Here is a 22,021-nt window from a genome sequence, read left to right on the forward strand (position 1 = left end):
AGCCTGTGCTCCGCAATGGGAGAGGCCACAACAGTGAGAGGCCTTCGTACCGCAAAAAAAAAAAAAAAAAAAAAAGTATAAAAAAAACTAAAAATAGAACTACCATATGATCCAGCAGTCCCACTACTGGGCATATACCCTGAGAAAACCATTATTCAAAAAGATAGATGGGGCTTCCCTGGTGGCACAGTGGTTAAGAATCCGCCTGCCAATGCAGGGGACATAGGTTCGAGCCCCGGTCCGGGAAGATCCCACATGCCGTGGAGCAACCAAGCCCATGCACCACAACTACTGAGTCTGTGCTCTACAGCCCGCGAGCCACAACTACTGAAGCCTGCACACCTAGAACCCGTGCTCCTTAACAAGAGAAGCCACCACAATGAGAAGTCCGTGCACTGCAACAAAGAGTAGTCCCCGCTCGCTACAACTAGAGAAAGCCCGTGCGCAGCAACAAAGACCCAACGCAGTCAAAAATAAAATAAATGTATATAAAACAAACAAGTAAAAAAAAAAAATGTACCACAATCTTCATTGCAACACTATTTATAATAGCCAGGACATGGAAGCAACCTAAATGTCCATTGACAGATGAATAGATAAAGAAGATGTGGCGCATACATACAATGGAATATTACTCAGCCATAAAAATGAACGAGATTGAGTTATTTTTAATAAGGTGGATGGACCTAGAGTCTGTCATACAGTGAAGTAAGTCAGAAAGAGAAAAACAAATACCATATGCTAATGCACATATAAGGAATCTAAAAAAAAACGGTACTAATGAACTTAGGGGCAGGACAGGAATAAAGATGCAGACATAGAGAATGGACTTGAGGACACGGGGAGGGGGAAGGTTAAGCTGGGACGAAGTGAGAGTGGCATGGACATATATTCACTACCGAATGTAAAATCGATAGCTAGTGGGAAGCAGCCGCCTAGCACAGGGAGATCAGTTCGGTGCTTTGTGACCACCTAGAGGGGTGGGATAAGGGAGGGTGGGAGGGAGGTTCAAGAGGGAGGGGATATGGGGATATATGTATACGTATAGCTGATTCACTTTGTCATACAGTAGAAACTAACACAACATTGTAAAGCAATTATACTCCAATAAAGATTTTTTTAAAAGTCCAGCCACATGTTGTGCAGGGCGCAGGCCTTCTGACCTTGCTTTTCAAGCGGGGGTCAGATGAGAGTGACCCATGCTTCATTTCCTTCTTCAGCGCCTGGTCGCACCCAAGTCCAGTGGGGTCGGGCGGGAACTGCCACGGAGACTGAGACACTGGCTTCGTGTCCCCCATTCTGATCTAGCACTCTCTTCTTGCAGGTGCGCGCATTTTGACCGACTCAGCAAGAAGGTGGATTTTCCTTGTGTCTAAAGAGAAAAAAATGTCCCCGTGTCTGTAGAGATGCTTTGCAGTTCAGCCCGGCTGAAGCTGACCGAATGAGACTATGGGCTGTGCCTCTGCGAAGCATGTTGCCACTGTTCAAAATGAAGAGGAAGCCCAGAAAGGGAAGAACTACCAGAATGGAGACGTGTTTGGTGGTAAGTGCCGTTGAATTTCATCCTTGGCCCCTCCATCCAGGCCTTTCATGTGAACCATTGCAGTGTTCCCGTGTTCTGTTTGCTGGGGGGCGGGGCGGGGTGCAGGGGTGATGGGGGTGTGTGGGTAGAGGGCTGATGAGAGATGATAAAAATCAAGGCAGGTCTTTTACATTGGACAGTTTTCATCATAATTTATACCTAGAAGACCTTATTCGATAAAGAACCTCATTACAGTGATGTTTACATGTAAACAACTCAAGTTGCACTATTCAGTCTCTGTCAGGGAATTCTACTGTGTTTCAATCTCTAGCTTTTGATCTGTTGCAGTGGTTGTTTCAGTCCCCTGGGGAAGAATTGGGAACAATGTGGAAGAGGTAATGCTCTCTTACAAGTGGACTCATGTATGTGGAGGGAGGAAGATTTCATTTTGGTTTGTTTTAAGGAGATGTATTTGTTGCCTGGAACAAATTTGCTTCTAGTCACTACCAATAGAAACAAGAACTGTGGAGAAGAGTGACATATGAGCATCTTAATAAAGTAGAATCCAACTCTTTGAAACCACACCTTCTGGGGAAATAGCTAATGGGAACTAGAGTCATTACTGTTAGTCTCAAACACTTAATTTTTAAGAGGGAATAATCTAATATCAGGGATTTTTAAAAATTAACTTCTATGTGAGGTTCAGTGTCATTGTCATTTTTGTAATTAGAGCTACCACTTATGGAGCCTTCACCATATGTCAGACACCAAGAAGCATTTACATTCATTTTCATGTTGAATTTTCACAACAATCCTGTGAAATCTGTGCCATCTTAATTTTACAGATTTGGAAGCTGGAGCACAGTGTGACTAACTGATCTAAAGTTACTCAGCTACTAAGTGATAGAATCAGATATCTCAGACTCCAAAGTCCACATTTCTTTCTCAGTGTCATTTCCTGCTGCCTCCCATCCGTCACTCATCCTTTTTTTTTTTTTTTTTTTGCGGTACGCGGGCCTCTCACTGTTGTGGCCTCTCCCGTTGCGGAGCACAGGCTCCGGACGCGCAGACTCAGCAGCCATGGCTCACGGGCCCAGCCGCTCCGCGGCATGTGGGATCCTCCCAGACCGGGGCACGAACCCGCGTCCCCTGCATCGGCAGGCAGACTCTCAACCACTGCGCCACCAGGGGAGCCCCATCGCTCATTCTTTAATGCGAAAAAGCATTGACTGGCCAGTACACGATGTGTCAGACCCTTTGCTAAATGCCACGGTGGATACAGAGATAAACCTTGCTTTCTAGGACTTCGTAAGAGGATGAAGAAGTGTTACGATGCAGAATAAGCCGAATACCAGAAAAGGAAAAGACATACATATCATGATAAGAGTCAGAGGGTTGAGAGACTGCCTTAAAAGGCGGGATCAGAGCAGATTTCTTATAGAGGTGACAGCTGACCCTGGCCCTAAAGGACTGGAGAATCTAAACCTGATGGTTGAAGGGTGTAGGAAGGAACTAGATGAGGAAAGGCTAGACGTGATGTGACCCATATTCAAGAATTACAAGTAGTCCAGTTCGAATGTAATATAAAATATATATAAGTGAGAGGGAATTGGGTACAAAACTAAATTAGGGTTAAATTATGGAGAATGTGGAATACCAAATTACAGTCTGTAGAAAGGTAACCTTAGATTTGTAAGAGCAAAAATTTAGTGATATTCAGTATATTGTATTAATATTTTGCTTGTCAATGAGACCATCTAACCATTCATTTGCTAATATGGTTACAACTTTTATAGCTAAGAAGACTTTCTGTTGTTCTAAAGTTCCATGTGTAGTTTGCAAATGTTAGCATCTAATAAAGGAGGCTTGTATTAGTGCACTCTTGCTGGGTAATAGACAGCCTCAGGATCTTAGTGGCATTCAGCAATAATCATGTCTTTCTTGATCACGAGTTCCTTGGTCAGCTGGAGTGGCTCTGCTCCACGTCTCTCTCAGCTTCCTCCTGGGACCAGTGAGCCAAGGGGGGGTATGCTCTTCTTTTGCAAAAGGGTAAAAGTATAAGTGATACACATGATGCCTCTTAAGCTTCGGCTTAGACCTGGCACACGTTGTACCCACATTTTACTAGCCAAATCAAGTCACATGAACAGGCTCAAAGACAAGGGGCAGAGAAGTCCATCTGACCACAGCACATTCATGGCAAGGGTATGGATGTAGAGAAGGGTCGAGAATTGAGGCGAATAATTCCGTCTACCCCATGCCTGCCCAGTCATTGCTGTCTGTGTGGCTCCACGCCATAAAGTGCTCTCAAGGCCTCTGCCAGCTTCCCTTCATCCTCCTGGCGCTCACACTGAAGTTTCATTCACTCCAGCATTCATCATCTTGTTACTCTTTCTTACATCAGCATTTGCAGGTTTGTAGCATCGTGTGAGATACAGCAGGAATACAGGGAGGGAGAGAGCTGCACGTACCAGTCAAGGGAGAGTTTTCCTAGCCGTACAGGTTTCTGGGAGTAGAATTGTCAGAATCCATTGTGAACTTCCCTACCAGGATCCTAGATGTTACTGAATGCTAGAGTTTGAGTATGACGAGAAGGTCCTATCTGTTTCTCCACTTGAATTAGTTTGCAAGCAGAAGTCTACAAAATCCCAGTAGAATCACAGATGGTCACAGATGAATGATAGATCTGGCTCACTTTTAGCCATTTGATATCTTTTGTCACCCATTGTTTCAGTGATCTATTATCACATGGCAAAGGACTCCAAACTTAGCAGCACTGATTTATTATTTTTCCCAATTCTGTGGAGTAGCTAGGGTTCATCTGCTGTTTTTTGTTTTTTTTTTTCTTTTTTTGCCTGGGCTCAGCCATGCAGCTGCATTCCGCTGGGAGCTCAGCTGGGCTCGACTGGCCATGATGGCTTCAGACCTCTCTTTCCATCTGGGTAGTCAAATTTTCATGTGGCAGCTAGCTTCCAAGAGAGGAAGTCGGAGCTTCCAGGCCTCTTAAGACCTGGGTTTGAAAGTACAAGAATGTTATTTGTGCCGTGTTCTGTTGAGCAAAAGCAAGTCACAAGACCAACCCAGAGTCAAGGGAGCACGAAGTCTCTCCATCTGTCGAGTCTGTGCCTATAGGGAGGGGAGAGCTGTTGGAAGCTGTCTTTCTTTGGAGATGGGTTACCACACCCATTGACAGAGGCAATGAGAACTCATGACTGGATTGTATTCCAACCTGGACAGTTATATTCTGCTTTTCCACCAAATAAAATGGCCTCATTCTCTTTTTAAAAGCTTAATGCTTGAAAGATGTTATCACCACATGTTGAAGAGTTGACCATGCCTGTGAAAGGTGGCACATGTGGGGACAGCTCTGAAGTGTATGTCTCTTGAGTGTGTGTACACACACACACATTCGATCCTTTTCCTAAAAGTGTTAATTTAATTTCATAGCTTCTAAGGACATGCTGGGGAGCGTTGATAAGCAGTGTGTTTTCACAAATAGTAATTTACATTTATATGCAGCATTTTGGTCTCTGTGATATTTTGGTTATTTAGGAGATGATGCCGAAAGCTCAGCTTCCCTGTACACTGGTGCTGAATTGAATCTCAGAGACATATTTCTGGGTGAAGAGGAAAAGGATAGCTTTATTACTTTGCCAGGCAAAGGGGGACACGGTGGGCTCCTGCCTCGAAAAACTGTGTGTCCTCACTTGGAGAGGAGGATAGTGAGAAGTTTTATTGTAATGGTTCAAAGAGGGCATGATGAGCTTGTAGACGTTCTTCTGATGGGTTGGCGGTGAGGTAAGGCTGAGGCATCATCAGCCTTCGGGTTCCATCTGGTCTGGGGTCTGCATGCTTGTGGGTAGTGTACCATCATTCACTTCTCCCACCTGGAGGGGGTTTCAGTATTTGCAAAACAGCTCCGAGATATTGTTGTTTGTATCCCTTGATGGGGAACCGGGACCTTGCCCCAAGGCTGCACTGTTGTTTCTCTTGACTGTTTGTTTCTCCGGTCTGGCATCCCCTCCCTTTCCTAATTAACAACTGCTTGAACCTGACCATTGGAACTCAGGGAAGGTCATGGAGGCTGAATGAAGGCTCCTTCCTGTAAACAAAGAAATGGGGGACACAGAGGGGCCTTGTGCCCAGGACCCCCACAGGGCCCTGCTGGGTATCAGAGACCCACCACTCCAAATGTGTGGGACAGAATTGCTATAGAATATTCTACCATTGAGGATTAACTGACAAATGGGCATCTTGACTCCTAGATTTCATAGACTTAAGGAGATCATTGACAAGGAACTTTATCACCGACGTTTTCACCTATAGACTTTCTTTCACTTTAAGTATAGGAGCATAGAAAGTTTCAGATCTAAAGTTGTGTCTCATTTCTGTGGCCCTTTCAGAAGTACAAGCCGGGCCAGAAAGCTCCATCTCCAGATTGGAATTTTCCTTCCCTCAGTGATTAGGGCAGATGTGAAGAGTGATCAGCAGATCTGCTGAGGTCATTCAGAGGACAGCTGAGCAAATTGCCAAGACCAGCTTGCATAAAGTAAGTGACCAACAGGCTCAAGTTATCAGGAACTAGTAAGGCAAGTTCTAAGAAAAGCCAGGTACTTATTGGATTTCTTTCAACCATCATTCACTTAGACTATTAAAGTAGGTGCACAGAACAGATTCAGGCATTATTAGGGAAATTTTCATATCAAACCCGAGATCATTATCTCTTCTGCAGCCCATCCCCAAGTGGGGAAACTCTTCAGTTACATTGACTTTCCTATGTGCGTGAAGGACACCATCATTCTTCCAGTAATGTAGGCTTTAATCTTGCAAAGGCTTTAAGCTTGAGGCCTTTGTCTCTTCCAGTTCCCAGACCTGTGAATCTCACTCTCTCCTAGCATCAATTTTCCTACCACCAGCATAGTTTAGGTTGTTATAGTCCATAACCCAGAATAACGCAGTGTCCTCTGAACTGATGCTCCATTAGCCCTCTTTGTTGTTTGTTTGCTTCTTTGCTTTCGTTTTTAACTCTCAACTTTTTTGCACCCTTGCAGATGGGAGCAAGTTTTTCTAAAGTACTCCTTTGTCGATGTTCATTCTCCTGCACTCAGTTCTTAGACAGTAAAACCCTAAATCCTTAGTGAACATTCAAGACCTCTGACGATGGCTCTTACCCTCTTACCCACCTTGGCAGCCTTGTTTCATACTCTGTCCCTCATGTTTCCCTGTTCTTCAGCCAGAGGGACAGCTCACCCTGTGACCACTTTGTACGCCTGTGTCCTCCAGGTCAAATACACCGTGACCTCTGCTTGGCATGGGTCCTTTCTCCTGCTTTCATCTCTTTAAATCCTGCTTTTTTTCCAAACTTGCATAAAGCTTCCCTAATAACTTCAGAAAGAATCTCTTTCCTGCCATCCCAGAGTACATTTTTACATATGTATTTGGTTTATTTGCTTATATGTTTAATCTCATTACTTGTGTATGTGTGTCCTCTGTCTTTTGAGCTGCAAAAAGCCCCTGGAGGAAGGGACTGTTTGACCTTGAGAGGACGCAGGCTTCCAGGAGCCGCGGCCTGACCATGCCAGCTCCCCTATGATGAGGTGGCCTTGACTGACTAAGGACCAAGACGGTCCTCTTGTTTGTACTTTTGTCCCCTTAAGTGGAAGTGCTTAGATTATTAGAGTAAATTCTTCTGGAATGGTGGTGTATAAAAGAGCAGCAGTAAAGCAGGAATTTGGCTGCTTTCTTTCACTTGGGCTCTATATTGCTGTGTGGCTTCAGTTCTGATCTGGTCCTTGGCTACATAAATTGAGAACATATAACAGGGTGTGTGTGTGTGTGTGTGTGTGTGTGTGTGTGTGTGTGTGTGTGTGTGTGAGAGAGAGAGAGAGAGAGAGAGACAGAGAGAGATGGTGTTATGCCAATCTGTTACTCATCTAAAATACTATAGGAAAAAAAAATACTATAGGGACCAACTTTACAGGTTATGGTGAAGATTAAATGAGAAAATAGATATATACAGAAATTCAAAGCAGTTGGAAGCAAAGTAATAATTCACTGTTTCTTCCTGTAATAATTTCTGGTTGTGTAAAGTGAAGATTAATTAAAGATGAATTAATCTGTGTTTGTGAGATAGTAGCAGAGAGCCTAATGTTTAACTCTCTGCCACCCAGTACAGTAGCCCCTGGCCACGTGTGACTATTAAGCATGTGAAATAAGGCTAATCCTAATTGAGATGTGCTATAAGTGTGAATTACACACGCGATTTTGAGGACTTACTATGATAAAAAAGTATAAAACAGCTCACTAATTTTCTATTGATTACACGTTGAAAGGATAATATTTTGGATATATTGAGTTAAATAAAATATATTATCAAAATTAATTTCCCTGGTTTCTTTTTACTTATTTAATGTTGCTGCTGGAAATGTTTCAAGTACTTACACAACTCACATTATATTTCTATTGGATAGTGCTAGTTTAAGTCACTAGAAGGTCGTGTTGGTGTTGACAGTTTCCTTCCCTTTCAAGTTTCAGTGTTGGAGTTTACTTATTCTTGAATCGAAGAGGGAAGGGGTTCGGCTGAGGCAGCAGCCCTCATTTTCTGCTTTGACTCTCCAGGTGGGAGGTGCTTGCAGGTGAAGAGCACAGGACAATGAGCGAGACAGAGATTGGGAGCCAGCCTGGCAGATGAGGTAGAGCAAACTCTGACTTGCTCATCTCTCAATGCTCATTAGCGGTAGTCTTTAGCTGCCTCCCCTGTAGCTTTCCTGCTGGCCTCCAGAAGCTTCTTTTGATTTCTGAAGTTATTTCCCAAAGGTCAAAGAGGACATCTCCCCCCACCCCCCGCTTTTTTTTTTCAGTGAGTTGGTAAAGAACCTTAGAAATGTTTGATGGGTGTGTGATAGAGCTGGGTCACAGTCATAAAAGCTGAAAAATATTTAAGTCAAGATGAGTGAGGAACCTGGCCCTGGGTTTAGTCTTTGAAGATGCCACAAGGTCTTGAGCTGAGCCTCAGAAAGGTCCTGAAGGCTTTCAGTGCACATGAGGCTAATGCAATGATAGAAGTCGGCCCTGAGTTTCCATCTCACACTTCCGAAGGGAAAGTGCTTAGGCCAGTGTCTGACTCAGAGAAGGTCTTACGGTATCTTAGTTTCATTTTCTGCTTTTAGATCGTTCCTGGGCCATTCTGATAGGTGTCTATCACTTTGACAGGAAAGAGGAGACAGGCCCAAACTCAGAGCACGTAAGGCAGTGATTGTGGGTTCCCTCCTACCAGCTGGGTTTCTTCCGGCTTCCCCACTTCCTGTGTTGTCTTTGACAAGGAACCTCACCAGTGCCTGAGTTTCCTTGTCTACGGCATAGAGATGATAATGGTATCCACCACTCAGAGTTGTGTGGAGGATCAAACCACGGAAAGCACTTAAAAAGATGTCAGGTGTGGGCTTCCCTGGTGGCGCAGTGGTTGAGAATCCGCCTGCCGATGCAGGAGACACGGGTTCGTGCCCTGGTCCGGGAAGATCCCACATGCCGCGGAGCAACTAAGCCCGTGAGCCATGGCCGCTAGGCCTGCGCGTCCGGAGCCTGTGCAAAAAAGATGTCAGGTGTAATTAGCAGTTGAGCATGAGTTGTAAATAGGAGTAGACTGGCCCAGCCTCTTCACTTTGGCCCCTTGCCCACCTCAAAACAGACCACACTGGAATGCCACGTGATGCAGAATTTAATCTAGCTGAGGTAGAGTCAGTCTGAATTTCTGTTTGGAAAAATTTTCTATGACAGAAAGTCTCGAAATGCACTCTACTTTCTGTATTTAAAGAAAGAAAAATCCAAGTGCTGTTTTTCCTTCCCTTGCCAATGGTACCATGAGCCTGTTCTTTTAATATTATATACAGAGGTAAGCCGAAAAGTAGGACCATCTGTCACTTATTGCTACAAGGCAGCCTGACTGCAAGATGAGGGACCCTCTGAGTTCTCAGATGCCATCGACGGGGACATGCTGGCAGGGCCCTCGGTGGTGTCACTTCAGTTTTATGTCTTGAGGGTTTCCTTCAGTTGCTCCCTTGCCCCTCTAGGTGCCTGGTCTTTTCTGTAGCTGCCTGGAACCCTTCCTCAGGCAGAAAATAAGACTGAATTTGGCCCTGGAGAAAGCAGCAGAGATGCTGCTAGGTGCCTCCCGGTGTCCTGGTACCATCCAGCGGAAGGCACAGAGGACTGGAGCTGTGGGCAAGGCTTGTTCTCTGCTGGGGGAAGTTCTAAAAAAGTGACTCAGCAACAAGAGAGAAAGTGGGAGGGTTTCTGTACCCATAGCACTTCTCCTCAGAGTTATTTTCTCCTGAATGACGTCAAAGAATTCAGAAATTCAAAACAATGTCCTCTTCCTGGAATCCTGGCTGATGTGGCAGAAAGGACCTGTTTTGCCATCAGCACCTGCCAGGTAGCACTCACCTAGCAGCACCTACCTGGTAGCACCCACCTGCAGTGCACACCTGGCCATACCTGTCTGGTGCTTAGACCTCATTTAGGCCCCAGCTCTCCACAGAGAAGCGCAGTACCTACCTTCTGCACCTGGAGCCTTAAATGTGGCTGTTCCCTTTGCCCCTGAATTGTTAATTGGCATCTAAAGCACAGACTTACACTTTACAGTTTATAAGGCCTTTTCACGAGCTGTTATAATCCCCACTTGATACAAAAGGAAACTGAAGAGCCCCGCCAGTTCACTTAAGTAAAAAAGTGGGACTGTGCCTAGAGTTAAGGATGCAGACTCTTGACGAAGGGTGATTCCACTCTCAGGAATAAGATATCTGTCTTTGTCATTAAATCTGAACCCACTGCCAATGCAGGGGACACAGGTTCATGCCCTGGTCCGGGAAGATCCCACATGCTGTGGAGCAGCTAAGGCCGTGCACCACAACTACTGAGCTTGAGCTCTAGAGCCCGCGAGCCACAATTACTGAAGCCCACACTCCTAGACAACTAGAGAAAGCCCACGCACAGCAACAGAGACCCAACGCAGCCAAAAATAATAAATAAATAATAATTTAAAAAATCCGAACCCACTTTTGCTCAAGAGTCTTTATGAAGCAATTGTTAACTGGCTGCCCGCGTTCAGCCTCAGCTTTTTTTTTTTTTTTTTCACATGAGGATGTTGCAAGACTAATGTAGTTAAGGCTATTTTCAGCAGACCTGAAGTTCACTCTCATGGTGAATGCACAGGCCTGGAATCTGACTAATGGGTTTCAAAGCCTGCTCCGGCTACTCACTAACAGGTAGTCTTGACAAATTACTGAGACTCTCCTTGCCTCAGTTTCCCCATCTGTATAGTATGGAGAATACAGTACTAGTACTTACTGCCTTCAGAGGACTTCAATGTATCAATGAATGGAAAGCCCTTAGATTAGGACCTGCCACATGATATGCACTGCGTGAAGCCCATTTATTTATTTATTTATTCATTCATTTTTAGCATTTTATAAATTTATTTATTTATTTATTTATATCTGGATGCATTGGGTCTTCGTTGCTGCGTGCAGGCTTTCTCTAGCTGTGGTGAGCAGGGGCTACTCTTCGTTGCAGTGCACAGGCTTCTCACTGTGGTGGCTTCTCTTGTTGTGGAGCATGGGCTCTAGGCACGTGGGCTTCAGTAGTTGTGGCAAGCAGGCTTAGTTGCCCCGCGGTATGTGGGATCTTCCCAGGCCAGGGCTCAAACCATAGTCCCTTGAATTGGAAGGCAGATCCTTTTTTTTTTTTTTTTTTTTAAATGTATTTATTTTTTATTTATTTTATTTTTGGCTACATTGGGTCTTCGTTGCTGCGCACGGGCTTTCTCTGGTTGTGGCGAGCGGGGGCTACTCTTCCTTGCCGCGCTTGGGCTTCTCATCGCAGTGGCTTCTCTTGTTGCAGAGCATAGGCTTTAGGTATGCGGGCTTGAGTAGCCGTGGTACACTGGCTTAGTTGCTCCGCGGCATGTGGGATCTTCCCGGACCAGGGCTCTTACCCTTGTCCCCTGCGTTAGCAGGCAGATTCTTAACCACTGCGCTACCAGGGAAGCCCCAAGCCCATTTATTATCGTCATCATCATCTGGCCCTCGTTTCCCTTGACTCTGCTGGGGGAAAAGCATAACCAGTCTATTGCAGATGTGGCATTCTCCAAACTTTAAAAGTTTATTGATTGTCTACATAATACTTAGCTCTTTATTTTATATTTTAGAATATTTGTGTCCCTATGATTTGTTCTTTCTCTGTTTTGACCCAGACCAGCTTATGTTCTGTGTAAAATGTGAGTGTGTATGTGTCTTTAAATCAAAAGACTAAAGTATATGATTTAAGAGTGGTGAATATAATATTATGCCTTATCACTATAAAAGTGTGGTTTAAAAAATAGTACCAACATAGAAGTTAGCAAACATATTTTCATTTATCAAACATTAATTTGTGTGTGTGTTGTGTTTTTGTATATGGTGTGATCCAGCATTTTCCTAGTCTTGGGTTTATCATGTACAGTGAGGATGTTTATAGAAGGAAGGACATTTCTTTGGGAAGCACTGTGGAGAGGCCAAGAGGCAACAGACACAGATTGTAATTGGATAAATGCATTCATAGCTAACTGAAGTAAAAAGATGCACAAATTAGATACTATTTCAATTCATGTTTTATTCTTTATTCATATTCAACTCTATTTTATTCTTTAAAATATGAATCATTTTATAGAACTTATATGAACTTATATTCATAAGTATAATATTAAAAATTGAATTTCTAACTCATCCTTTCATACTATAGTTTTCCAGATGAATCTAAATGTTGAACTGTAAAATATGAAACCATAAAAGTACTATAAAAATGGATGTTTTTATAATCTTAGTTTTCAAAATGTCTTCATAATGCCACAAAACCCAACGCCCTAAAAGAAATAGTTGACTACATAAACTTTTAAAATCTCTGCATGGTAACAAACACACCACCCACCATGAACTGAGTTAAAAGACAAATGTCAAAGTGAGTGAGAGTAATAACTGTAACACAAATAGGGTTAAAATGACTAGTATAAAAAGACTAAAATCTATTTAAAAATTTCCTTAAAATCTATAAGGAAAGAACTAATAACGCCAATTGAAAAATGGATGAAATTTGTGACCAAGCAATCGAAAAAGAAAAAATTAAAAAGGCCAGTAAACATACAGAAAGATATTCAACTTCTTAGCAATCAGACAAACTACACCAAAACCCAAAGCAAAACAAAACATTTGTCACCACTCAAATTGGCAGGAACAGGCATCTGTCTCATGCTGTAACTGGGAATGTCAAACCAGAACAATTTTTCTGGGGCACCAAATGGTAACATATAATATGTAAAATTTAAATGAACACAGCCTTTGCCCCAGCAGCCCCACTTCTAGGAATTTATCATAAGGAGGTAATTAGACAAGCATGTAAATGGCTACGCTCAAGGGTCTTTCTCACTGATGAAACATATATCGAATGCAGCCATTAAGGATTAAGGTACTCTATTTATTGAGATGGAAAGAGGTCTATAACATGTCGGTAAAGGGCTTTACACAGCATATCTTGTTTGTAAATTTTATATGTTTAAAATATATGTAAAATTCTGTGCAAGTTCATAAAAGAAATGTTTGGAAGGCTGTTTACCAGTGGTTAACAATGGCAAGCTCTCTATTGTGGAGGTTCAGGTGATTCTTAATTTCTTTTTTTGTATTTTCCTGTATGATTTAACTCTTTTGTGGTTAACATTTATCATTAATGCAGCCATTTATTTTGATAAATATAATTTTATGTTCCTATCTTCTGAAGGCCTTCAGTTGTGCTTTCAGAGTAATGTGAACTCTATCCCACAGGAGAGAGCTCTATCACTGGAAATAGCCCCAGGGCAACAGGGATTGAACTGATAGTCTTGTTTGTCCAGGATGGAGTCTGATCAGTGGTGCTTGTTGGTTTCATTTAAAACCTAGCAGTTGGTTCAGTCCATGAAGCGCTTAGTATCTCATGTGGCTTAGACACAGTGCGAGGCACTGAGGCTATAAAGATGGATTAAATCTGGTCCCTTTCTTTTAGGAACTGATAATGATGCAACAGATGGGCATCTCAACAAAAAATGTCAGTGTCCTATGATGATAATGCAAAAGGGTTGGTCTCTTAGGAGTAGGAAAAGACTCATAAAGAGGATGATTGCAGTTATATTCCAGTAAAGATGTTTTTTAAAAAAAGGAGGATGATTAAGGCCTCAGCTGAGTCTTAAAAGATGAAAAACAGACAAAGGAACAGAGGTGTGGCAGGAGTTTCAGGCTGAGAGACAGTGAAAAGGCTCAGAGGTACATTATGCATCAGGCATGTCAAGGGGAGACTGGGAAGCTTTACCAAAGCAGTGGGGAAATAAATTTCATATTAGGGCAACTATTTTAATATTTGGAAATTTTACACAGTAATTATTTTTCAGAACACCAAAAAGCTCACACAGACAGTATAGGAATCATAATTATGTTACCTGGAAATTGGCCGAGCATTTATTTATTTTTTAAAATTTACTTATTTTTGGCTGCATTGGGTCTTCATTGCTGTGCGCTGGCTTTCTCTAGTTGTGGCAAGCGGGGGCTACTCTTCGTTGCGGTGCACGGGCTTCTCTTTCTAGTGGCTTCTCTTGTTGCTGAGCACAGGCTCTAGGTGCACGGGCTTCAGCAGTTGTGGTGCACGCGCTTAGTTGCTGCGCTGCATGTGGGATCTTCCCAGACCAGGGCTTGAACCCGTGTCCCCTGCATTGGCAGGCAGATTCTTAACCACCATGCCACCAGGGAAGCCCTGGCTGAGCATTTAGAAAACACTGGACAGATAGTGTAGGAGATTCTATGCTCATTCCTTAAGCTATTTAAATGATCAGCCTCACCTCGGGTTAGATAATTACAGACCTTGAAATACCAATGTCAGTACATGGTCTTGCATACATGTTGAGACTGTATTATCATTAAAGCATCATAGAACCAGCCAAAATAAAGTATGATGGTGTGGTATTTGTCCCATGCAGGGATCAGAACATGACAGTTATTTATTATTGCTGGTGTTGTCTCCAGAGTTGATTTTATATGCATCATATGTCACGTGTAAATTCTTCACATCTGGTGAAATAAGAAAGACAAGTTACTGCCTTGAGAGGCATGTAGGAAGTTGTGGCACGTGAGCCCTGAGTCTTTGCCCAGATTTTAGAGGGGAGGATTGGGACAGAGGAGGAGATAGCAATAGCAGGTCCATCCCCGTGGGACAGAGCAGAAGTAGGTCTATCATTCATTCACCCACCAGACCTTCCTGAGTTTTCAGCTGTGAAATATTTCCAGTTGAGTAGTTTGTGATCATAAATTGGTGTCACAGTTTAATTGTGTTTCTGACAACACATTCTAAACAGTGAGGAAAATTGCTTCATCCAATTAAGTACCCCTAAGGTAATAATCCTCATTTAGTGGTTGTTGATAGACCAGTTACGAGGTTAGAATGGCTCCAGTTGAATCGGTGTTTATAAACAGGCCCTGTGTGCTCGTGCGTGGTGGATACACAGGGAACAAAATCAAGTGAGCTGCCTCAAAGAGTTTACCTTATTTTAGAAAAGACACCATTTGTGCATGGGAAATATTCAGCAAGAAATAGAAACTTGAAAATATGTAACAAAGTGCTACATTGAGTGTCTGTTGGCACAGAATATCCTTGGGTACCATGGGTAATGGGAAAAAAATAGTGTAGGCCTGCATTTGGGGTAGAGAGAAGAGTGAAATGTGATGGGAAAATAAAGACATTTCCCTTCTAGAGAAAGATCTAGCCACTCTTCAGTAAATCGTTATTAGTTCGTGATCACTGACTCTGAGCTCCTTGAAGATAATGCTTTTAATTTAATCATACACCGCTCTTACCTAACATAACATAATGTCCGATATGTAAGTTATTCAATAATAATGAACTGATATTAATGATATCTATTATTTACCGGGGGCTGTTATGCCCACTTATAGGTGAGGGGATGGAGATGGTGAGAAGTTAAGTAACTTCCCTAAGTTTACACAGGTAATATGTTAACCTAGGGAACGTGGCTGTGTCTGGTTTCAGAACTTAAGTGAACAAATGTGTGCTTTATGAAGGGGAAGCAAGGAAGGCATTCTGTTAGGCATAGAAAGGGATTTTTAAAAATATACAAGATACAGTTCCTCTGTTCCAGGAACTTTCAATCTAATGGAAGAACAAAGCCATGAATCACCTACCTCTTCCTTTCTCAGCCTGGCTGTCTGTCCATCAAGCACTGATTGCTGGAGCCCTGATACATGCAGGGCCCTTTGGTCCTGGCATGTGATCTGATGGCAGTCCTCTGGCCCATTCCTCTCAGTGCCATCTTCACTGCCATGGATCATCCCATGACAGTGAACTTCAGGGCTCTGAAGGTAGAGCACACAGATGTGATGTGCCATGCTTTACCCTGAATTTCTTTTTGTTGTTGCTGGCAAACAATCACTGAGTACTGGTAGGAAAACACCCCCTCTTATTGTACCCTGCTTCTGAGCCAGCGCTTGTTGACTAGGGTCTGGGAAACTTGTATCTGAGCCAGAGTAAGGTCAAGGGCACCTCTGTTTTAGAGTCTGGGAACTCATCTGCATGTCTGGCTCTGTCTGGCTTTGCAGTTCCTTGGACCAAATGAAAAAAAAACCTAAGTGTATCAAATAATTAATTCTAAACTCTCTAGACTTTGGGATAGGAAGACAGTAGAGTTTACTATAGTTGATGCTTCATTTCCTTGTTCGGGTATTTCTGTTTGTTCGTTTCATTGTATTAAGATGCTGTGATGTTAAATGGAGAAAAACTGGTTATGAAACTCATTTATATAGAATGTCATGGACTGAAAACAAGCCTCTAGGTATTTACAAGGAACGGTGAGTGATGATTATCTGTAGGCGGTGCTTTGCACTTCTGTTATATTTCCAAATATCTACACCTTCTTTTCTAATGGAAGTTTTTTGAAAAATTAAATAAATTTTATTTTCAAAAACATACTTGATGAACATTACTGTTTAAGATGAATATGCTGTTTATGAAAGAAAAAATAACCTAGAAAACTTTCTTAAGGGAGTTTATTTAGTACTTTTTATGTGCCAGACATTATTTCAAGTATTTTGTTATTTATTAATTCATTTAATCCTCAGAATACGTTGTGAGGTAGGTTCCAATAGGAACCTGTCAGCATGGCCCCCAAATCTGTACCTTCAGCCACTATGCCATGCTATTTTATCTTCAAGTCCTTTTTAACTTAAAGTTACCACCTGCATAGGTTATAAAATATGAAAAGCAATGTGGTGAAGATGCTGGCTTATTAAGAAAGTTCTGCATTTTCATATACCTGTTGCCACTGGAAATATCAACATGTGTAGTACTTTCCCTCGTTAGGAATTACTGCTGATAGCAAAGTTCTTCTGTCTCCTGCTTCTCAGTGTCAACTTCACCGTGAACCATCACATCGAACCCCAGGGCTCTGAAGGAATTGATCACTTTCCTAACTCCTGGTACACTAGTTAAAGAGTTCGGTTTCATTCTCCCTGTCTTCAGCCCTGCACCCAACTGGTCGCTTAAAATTGAGAATAAATTGAAAGACAGGAAATAACTATGATATAATTCCCTCTATGAAGTTTATTTTTAGCTAACGGGACTTGTCTTGCTGTTCATTTCATAGCATAAAGAGGAGAAGTCATGTGGGGCTTGACAGATTACTAATTTGAAATTGAGCCACCTTAATCCTTTGTGACTTGACTCTCAGTCTCTCATTTCTCACATTTTCTACCGTAAGTAGTTCTTTGCAGAGGCAACTATCTTAGAGAGCACAGTGGGCTACATACGGCTTAAGGTTTTATTAAAACAAACAAAACAAAAGATTGTGGCCCAGGAAGCCCAGTTTATAGAGAAGCCCTTGACTCAGTGGCTGGAGGTCTTGGGTGTGTTTGGATGCTGGTGCAGATTGGCTGCTGCAAGGCGATCTCTGTCATCCTCAGTTCCACATTTTGGGAGTGAGTGTTGAACTTAAGTTGGAGAGTGTTGAGCGCTCATGTTCAGAGGTTCCACTTTACCTGCTTCCCAGACTGTGGACGGTTCACATGACTCTGTGGTCTCAGTTTCTCTCAAGCCACGGGGCCATTGGAAAGACTACATATGATACTGTTTTGATGAGTTTTTTTTTTTAAGAAAAATGATGGTGGTGGTAGTGGTCAACAAATAATAGCTTTATGGTCCCAAGTTAACCAAGTGTTGATTGCTTTATAATTTTTTCTTCTAAAAATTTATTGAGAATTATCCCCAATATCTTCTGTAGCTTCAAAGCATTACCACAAGTAGAAGTCAAGAAAGCTGGAAGTGTGGGTGTTAACTATCCCTGCTTCCATCTTGGCCGGCTGGTTTTTAGTTTATCTTTCATGCAGCGATGCTTGAACTGATACAGTGTAGTTGCTGGTCAGTGTGAGATTTGTGTTGCTGACTTTCTGTTGTAAAGTTTTGTTAGAAGTAGTAGTGGGATATGTTCTATTTTTGAAAAGGGTAATAAAATGTATGATAGGACATAGTTTTAAACAAAATTTAGACAAAAGAGAACATTTAATTTCCCAGGTTGATGACTCTAACCTAGTCACTTTCAGAGTGTGATTTTGTTGCTGACTTAATGTAGCTATACTGTGTTGGTCCAGCCAGACTCTAAAAGAGCAAGAGAAAGTCACAACTTATAGAAAGTCAAATTCTAAAGGATAACAAAGAGATAATAGTTTCGTGGCTGTTGTATTAAATATATGCATAAATAGTATTCTACTAACATAATTAACAATACAGTTTTAAACAATGAATAAAAATGGTCTGGTTTATAAAGGTTGCATAATTAAAGTTTTATTGAAGTACAATTGATTTACAATATTGTGTTAGTTTCATGTGTACAGCAAAGTGATTCAGTTATACCTGTATATATTTTTCAGATTCTTTTCTATTATAGGTTATTACAATATATTAATTAAATTTTCTTAGGTAAAAGGGCCATTGCTGGGAAAGGAAATTGGTGGAGAGAGGGACAAGTATATGCAGTTCACTTCCTTGAAAGTAATAGTCCATGCTTAAGTTATAATGTAAGTGGATATTTACATTTTCATTTAAAATATATTTTCAAAAGCTATGTGTGTGGCTGTTAAGAACTGAAGGTAAAAGATTAAGGGTGAAGTGAAAAAGCATGGTGCTAAAATACCAATCTGTGAAACTAACGAATTTTTGTCAGATTGTAAAACAAAGCCAAACTGGTACAAATATGTATTTACATTTTGTTGCATTTCCATTTTGAAAACCACGTTCAAGCCAAGCTAAGTTGCATTTAAATTCCCTTCTAGCTACAGGCACCTATGCTTCACTGTGTAAATGTCACTGTTGATTTTGATCTATAACCAAAGAAGAAATGATCAAATTATATATGAAATAAGATTTTATTTTTCCTTTTTTTTTTTTTTTTTTTTTTTTGTGGTACGCGGGCCTCTCACTGTCGTGGCCTCTCCCGTTGCAGAGCACAGGCTCCGGACGCGCAGGCTCAGCGGCCATGGCTCACGGGCCCAGCCGCTCCGCGGCACGTGGGATCTTCCCGGACCGGGGCACGAACCCGCGTCCCCTGCATCGGCAGGCGGACTCCCAACCACTGCACCACCAGGGAAGCCCAAGATTTTATTTTTAATGTTGCATCCAGCATTTTGGCCTTTATTGTGTCAGCTGTTCAACACAATATTTATTCATTAATCTTTTACTTGCCATTGCCTTCTTTCACTCCAGAAACGTCTCTTTATTTAAAAGTGTTTAGGTCTTGAGTTTTGACCATGGCTTTCCTCCTTTGTTCCGTGCCTTGTTTCCTCTAATGCAGTTGTTCAGTTGCCAAGCATTAAGATGAAAAGCAATATGCTTTTAGCTCAGATAAAACTCTGAAAATCACAGTTATTCATTCAAGAAATATTTATTGAGCAATTGCTAGAAACTGGCTTTTACTAGGGGATGTAACAAGTAAAAAGACAATGACTGCCCTCATTTTGTTCACATCCTAGGGAGTGACCCAAGCAGTAAACAGAAAGACATATAATACACTATCAGGTGGGGATGAGCACAGTGAGAAAAATAACAAACGCAAGAGAGAGTGATGCAGTGGCTTTTTTTTTTTTTTTGTCTTTTTTGGGCTGTGTTGGGTTTTCATTGCTGCACGCGGGCTTTCTTCAGTTGCGGTGAGCAGAGGCTACTCTTCGTTGCGGTATGCGGGCTTCTCGTTGCGTGGCTTCTCTTATTGTGGAACACGGGCTCTAGGCACACAGGCTTCAGTAGTTGTGGCATGTGGGCTCAGTAGTTGGGGCTCACGGGCTGTAGAGCGCAGGCTCAGTAGTTGTGGCACACGGGCTTAGTTGCTCCGCGACATGTGGCATCTTCCTGGACCAGGGCTCGAACCTGTGTCCCCTGCATTGGCAGGCGGATTCTTAACCACTGTGGAAGCCCCGTGGTGGCTATTTTAGATTCATAGGTCAGAGAAGGTCTGCCTGAACAGTTGACATTTTTGAGCAGAGACCTGAAGGAAAGAGCAGGCCAGGAGAACACCCAGGAACAGTGTTTTAGGCAGAGGAACACCAGGGCCAAATCCTTGAGAGGGGGTCAGCTGGTGGTTCCAAGGAGAAGTCTGAGGCCCTCAGGTAGGGAGAGTGGTGGGTGATGAACTCAGAGAGGCAGCCTGGGGTCAGACCAGGGGTCCCCACCCTCTGGGCAGCAGACCAGTACCGGGCTGCACAGCAGGAGGGGAGCAGCAGGCTAGCGAGCGAAGCTTCATCTGCTGCTCCCCATCGCCGTGCTGGCATTACTTCCCGCACCATCCCCACCCCACCCCACCCCCCGTCCGTGGAAAAATGGTCTTCCATGAAGCCGGTCGCTGGTGCCAAAAAGGTTGGGGACCACTGGGTTAGACTGTGTGTTGCCCCGAAGCTCAAATGTGGGCTCTGGATTCTATTCTAAATGTAATAGAAGCCAGGAGAGGGGTTTGGGAGTGGGGGAGTAATGTAGTCTGACTTTGGTTTTAATGTTAAAGCTTACTCTGGCTGCTCTGTAGGGAGTAGACTGTCAGGCCGGGCTAAGGCCAAGTCTACCCATACAGCTTCTTGAACTAGACAAGTGAATCATTTCTAGGCCCTCCCCAGTTGAGGGGAGGTCAAAAGGATTTCAAGGCTTGAAACCCACACCTAAGAGTGGGTGACGTGGCTTGATCCATGGGAAACAGGTGCCTCAAACGGTGATGTCGGCTGTTTCTGGAAACTGACGTGGTGGTGTAAAAGGGGTGAGCTTGCAATCCTTGCCCTTCTGGTCTGGCAGATACTTTGCACACCCAGACCTTGGCTGTACCTCTACCAGATCCTGCAGGAGCGGTGGGGAACCTTATCACCCACTGGCCTTGATCAGGTTAAAAGCCTCTTTACACCATGTAAAAGAAACTTTGGAACATGTCCAGATCATGTATTATACTTTAAGATCTTTGAACTCTTGAGATTTTACCTAACTCAGGCCTTTGGGTGCAAGCAGTATCTTAGAAAGGTAGCTGAAAGAAAACGGTACAGAAGACGTGCTAAGGAACTGTGGCTGTTCTGTGTCTCTGTGTGAACTGTCCTCCCAGATTCTCCTTTGGCCTGTTTGTGTAGGATGGTGTGGGCCTTTCATACTTTTCTATGTGTTGAAAACGTCTGATTTAAGTCTTTCAAAGGCTTAGAAGTTATAGCAGTTATTTTATTTTATTTTTACTATTTCCAGCCTTATTTACATGTAATTGACATAGAAGGTATAATTGAAGGTGTACAACGTGATGATTTGATATACATATACATTGCAAAATGATTATCACAATAAGGTTAGTTAACACTTCCATCACGTCACATAATTATTTATCTTTTGTGTGTGTGTTTATGTGTGTGTGTGTGTGTGTGTGTGCACACGTTGAGAACATTTAAGATCATTTCGTTAGCAACTTTCAAGTATATAATACAGTATTGTTGTCTGTAGTTACCGTGCTATCTATTACATCCCCAGAACTTACTCATCTTATAACTGGAAGTTTGTACTCTTTGATCAGCATCTTCTTATATTCCCCTCACCCTCTAGTTGCTGGCAACCACTATTCTACTCTCTGTTGCTATGAGTTCAACTTTTTTAGATTCCATATGTAAGTGATATACAGTATTTGTCTTTCTCTGACTTATTTCACTTATCACAATGCTCTGAAGATCCATCCATATTGTCAGGCTTCCTTCTTTCTCATGGCTGAATACTATTTCATTGGCTATATGTACCACATTTTCTTTATCCATTGCTGCATCAGTGGACATTTAGGTTGCTTCTATACCTTGGCTCTTGTGAATAATGCTGCAGTGAGCGTGGGAGTGCAGATATCTCTTCGAGATCCTGATACCATCTTTTTCGGATGTATACCCAGAAGCG

General features: G+C 42.5%; 1 protein-coding gene across 6 annotated transcripts in view; it reads left to right on the forward strand.

Annotated features, from left to right (window-relative positions):
* C1H1orf21 (chromosome 1 C1orf21 homolog) overlaps positions 1 to 22,021 on the forward strand; it is a 229,090-nt gene that overhangs the window by 84,741 nt on the left and 122,328 nt on the right. For all 6 annotated transcript variants that reach the window (XM_067029359.1, XM_067029364.1, XM_059040674.2 and 3 more), the window contains one exon: positions 1,325 to 1,543. In XM_067029359.1, the coding sequence (XP_066885460.1) occupies positions 1,450 to 1,543 (94 nt within the window). In that variant the 5' untranslated portion in view covers positions 1,325 to 1,449. The remainder of the gene's footprint in view (positions 1 to 1,324; positions 1,544 to 22,021) is intronic.

This window comes from Kogia breviceps, chromosome 1 (genome assembly GCF_026419965.1).
Source record: "Kogia breviceps isolate mKogBre1 chromosome 1, mKogBre1 haplotype 1, whole genome shotgun sequence".
NCBI lineage: Eukaryota > Metazoa > Chordata > Mammalia > Artiodactyla > Physeteridae > Kogia > Kogia breviceps.